General features: G+C 47.1%; 1 protein-coding gene across 11 annotated transcripts in view; it reads right to left on the bottom strand.

Annotated features, from left to right (window-relative positions):
- Positions 1-263: 263 nt before the first annotated feature.
- The window catches only part of LOC109921544 (histone H2B 7-like), a 331,158-nt gene continuing 328,025 nt past the window's right edge, over positions 264-3,396 (bottom strand). For 2 of the 11 annotated variants that reach the window (XR_007266097.1, XR_007266091.1), the window contains exon 5: positions 264-630. Coding sequence is in view for 1 of the 11 variants with exons in the window: in XM_048619907.1 (XP_048475864.1) it covers positions 832-1,112 (281 nt within the window). In the remaining 10 variants the exon portion in view is untranslated. Of the gene's footprint in view, positions 631-650; positions 1,113-3,396 lie in introns of those variants that run through there. The other 9 variants (XR_007266095.1, XR_007266094.1, XR_007266088.1 and 6 more) reach the window with 6 other exon arrangements.

Raw genomic sequence — 3,396 nt, 5'->3', positions numbered from 1 at the left:
CCCCTGGATGGTGTTGAGCTTCTTGAGCGCTGTTGGAGCTGCACTCATCCAGACAAGTGGGGAGTATTCCATCACACTCTTGATTTGCACCTTGTTGATGATGGACATGTTTTGGGGAGTCCGGAGGTGAGTTACTTGCACCAGGGTTCCCAGCCTCTGACCTGCTCTTGTAGCAACTATATTGATATGGTGAGCCCACTTCAGTTTCTGGTAAATTGTAACCCCCAGGATGTTAATAATAGGGGAATCAGTGATGGTTATACCACCAAATGTGAAGGGGCAATGGTTAGATTCTCTCTCAAAGGTAATCCCCAGGATGTTGATAATGGGGATTCAGTGATGTTAACACCTTTGAACATCAAAGGGGTGCTGGTGAGATTCTCTCACGATGATAACCCCCGGGATGTTGATAGTGTGGGGATTGGGGAGGGGAATAGTGACAGCAACATCACTGAATGTTAAGGGGGTGAAGTAGGATGATATACCATTTGGCCATCCATAGCTAACACAAATCTTTCAAAGTGTAGATTTTACAACAACCTGAGACGGGTCACCTTTGCAACAATGTGAAATCTTGTTCGACTTATTTCTCCTTTCCACCCATTGTTATACTGTGACTGAAGATAACATCTGTAAAAAAAAAAGACAAATTCAACACCTGATCTTTTATTTCCTATTTGTCCTTATTTTGTTCCAGTTCCTGTCGCTGGGGTTTTCCTCATCCCCCAAGCCAATAAAACGGAGGTTCCGAATGGGAGTCGTCACGTTCTAGAGTGTGTATTAAGCCAAGGCACAGGACCCTACTTTCAGTGGTACTTCCAACAGAAAGCCTTAAGCACTGCCAGCGAGAATTACAACTTTAGCTCGGACAGGAGACAGCTGGCAATTGAATCCTTCCAGGCCCAGCTCCAATGTCAATACCAGTGTGTCACGATCAACAGGGGTCCCGGCGGAATGATATTTAATGTGCCCAGTAATTCCATCAACCCCACGGTGCCAGGTAACCCGTTCTTCATCATTGATCTGTGCACATTCTTCACTGGGCTCTGGCTGAAGACTTGACTTGAACACTTGGAAAAATTGCTGGAGAAACTCAGCTGGTCTGGCATCATCTATGGAAACAGAGAAACAGTAACAGAGCTAATGTTACTGGTTATAAATACAGAAAATACTGGAAAAAGTCACCAGGTCTCGCAGCATCTGTGGCGAGAGGGAGAAACATTGTTCCTCAGATAAAGGAGACCTTCTTAGCGAGAGGATTCGAGTTCAGGAACAGGGATGTCATGCTGCAATTGTACAGCGCACCCTGCAGTATTGTACGTGCAGCTTGGGGTCTCCTTCTCTGAGGAAGAATGTTCTCACTATGCAGCGAAAGTTTCCCAGCCTGATTCCTGGGATGGTAGGACTAACGGATGAAGAGAGGCTGGATTACTGGAGTTTAGAACGATGAAGCGGAGAGATCTCATAGAAACCTATGAAATCCTAATAGGATTGGCAGGAAGGCTGTTCCTGATAATCAGGGGAGTCTGCAAACAGGGAGTCACAGTCTAAATGAGATGGGGCAGGACTGAGATGAGGAGAAATGTCTTTACCCAGAGAGTGGGAAGCCTGTGGAATTTTTTGCCACAGAAAGTGGTTGGGGCCAGAACATTGAATGTTGCTCAGGAAGGAGCTGGATAGAGTTCTTAGGGGCTAAAGGGAGAGAGTGCAGGGGGACAGAGGACTGAGTTGGATGATCAGCCAAGATCCTATTGAATGGGCACAGCAGGCTGGAAGGGCTGACTGGCCGACTCCCAAAGCTATTTTCGATGTTTCTCTCTGAATGACCCAGTTGCCACTGAGAGGTTGAGGACAAAGGGAACTTTTGCCTTGATATATGGTGTTAGGAAAAAATGAGGGACAACAATTTCTAATCGACAATTTAGGGAGAGTAATGCAGAACGATCTTTTGAATTTTGCACCAAATAGTCTGAGTTGAATTGGTGGGATTTTGTGAATGAGACAGGCTGCACAGAAACAATGATGTCACTGTGATGGTGAGGGTTTGGAGGAGAATTTTACAGACATGAGGGTTTCACTCCAAATGGACGGGTGCTAGCCGGCGTTCAGGGCAACAGGGAACATTGGTGTTGACATTTGGTGAATGAATGATATTATTGACAGGAAATCCCTCTCTGAATCCAGCACAGGCTGAGATGGCAGCACTTATTCTCCCACTGTTTCTGATCCTTTCTCTCCTCGCATTGCTTCCCATGAAACTCTGGAACAGGAAACAAGGTGGGTGAGAAACTCTGGCAGATAATCGGTGATCGTTCTCCAGTCACGACACAATGTGGATTTCAAAGTAACGTTGCTCATTTGTATTTGAGGGCGTGTGACAGTGAATGAGAGTGTGAATGTGTGTAAGTGAGAGTATAATTGAATGTGAGTATGTGTGAGAGAGAGGCACACTCATTGACACATACTTTCTCACAGACAAAATCTTTCTCTCTCTCTCTCGCTCTCTCTCTCACACTCACACACACACTCACAGGCACTACATCCACTAGCATCCAATCCCTCCACCACTGACATTCAGCAGCAGCAGTGTGTACCATCTATAAGATGCACTGGACAACTTCACCAGAGATGCCGAGACAGCACCTTCCAAACCCATGGCCATTTTCATCGAGAAGGCCAAGTGCAGCAGATACATAGGAACACTATCTCCAACAAATCTCCCTCTGAGCCACTCCCCATCCTGACTTTAAAATATATCAGCCATTTCTTCAATGTATCTGGGTCAGTAAATCCTGGAATTCCCTCCCTAAGGGCATTGTGCGTCTACATACAGCATACGGACTGCAGCGGTTCAAGAAGTCAGCTCCCCACGACCTTCTCAGAGGTCAAGTAGGGATAGGGGCAATAAATGCTGGGCCCAGCCAGTAATGTCCATATGCCACGAGTGAATGTACTTTGTGAGGGTGTGAGCAAGCTGAATGAGTAGCAGCTGGAAATACAAGGGAAGACAGACAAAGTAATGTTGAATCAGAGATAGTAGGAACTGCAGATGCTGGAGAATCCGAGACAACAAGGTGCAGGGCTGGATGAACACAGCAGGCCAAGCAGCATCATAGGAGCAGAGAGGCTGACGTTTCGGGCCTAGACCCTTCATCAGAAAAGGGGGAGGGGAAGGGGGTTTTGAAATAAATAGGGAGAGAGTGGGAGGCGGATAGAAGAGGGATAGAGGAGAGGATAGGTGGAGAGGAAACAAACAGGTCGAAGAGGCGGGGATGGAGCCAGTAAAGGTGAGTGTAGGTAGGGAGTTAGGAAGGGGATAGGTCAGTCCAGGGAGGACGGACAGGTCAAGGGGGCGGGATGAGGTTGGTCGGTAGGAGATGGAGGTGCGGCTTGAGG

Source organism: Rhincodon typus, chromosome 44, assembly GCF_021869965.1.
Source record: "Rhincodon typus isolate 14 chromosome 44, sRhiTyp1.1, whole genome shotgun sequence".
NCBI classification, from domain to species: domain Eukaryota; kingdom Metazoa; phylum Chordata; class Chondrichthyes; order Orectolobiformes; family Rhincodontidae; genus Rhincodon; species Rhincodon typus.
The sequence above is the reverse complement of the archived record's forward strand: the minus strand, read 5'-3'. Positions and strand labels throughout refer to the sequence as shown.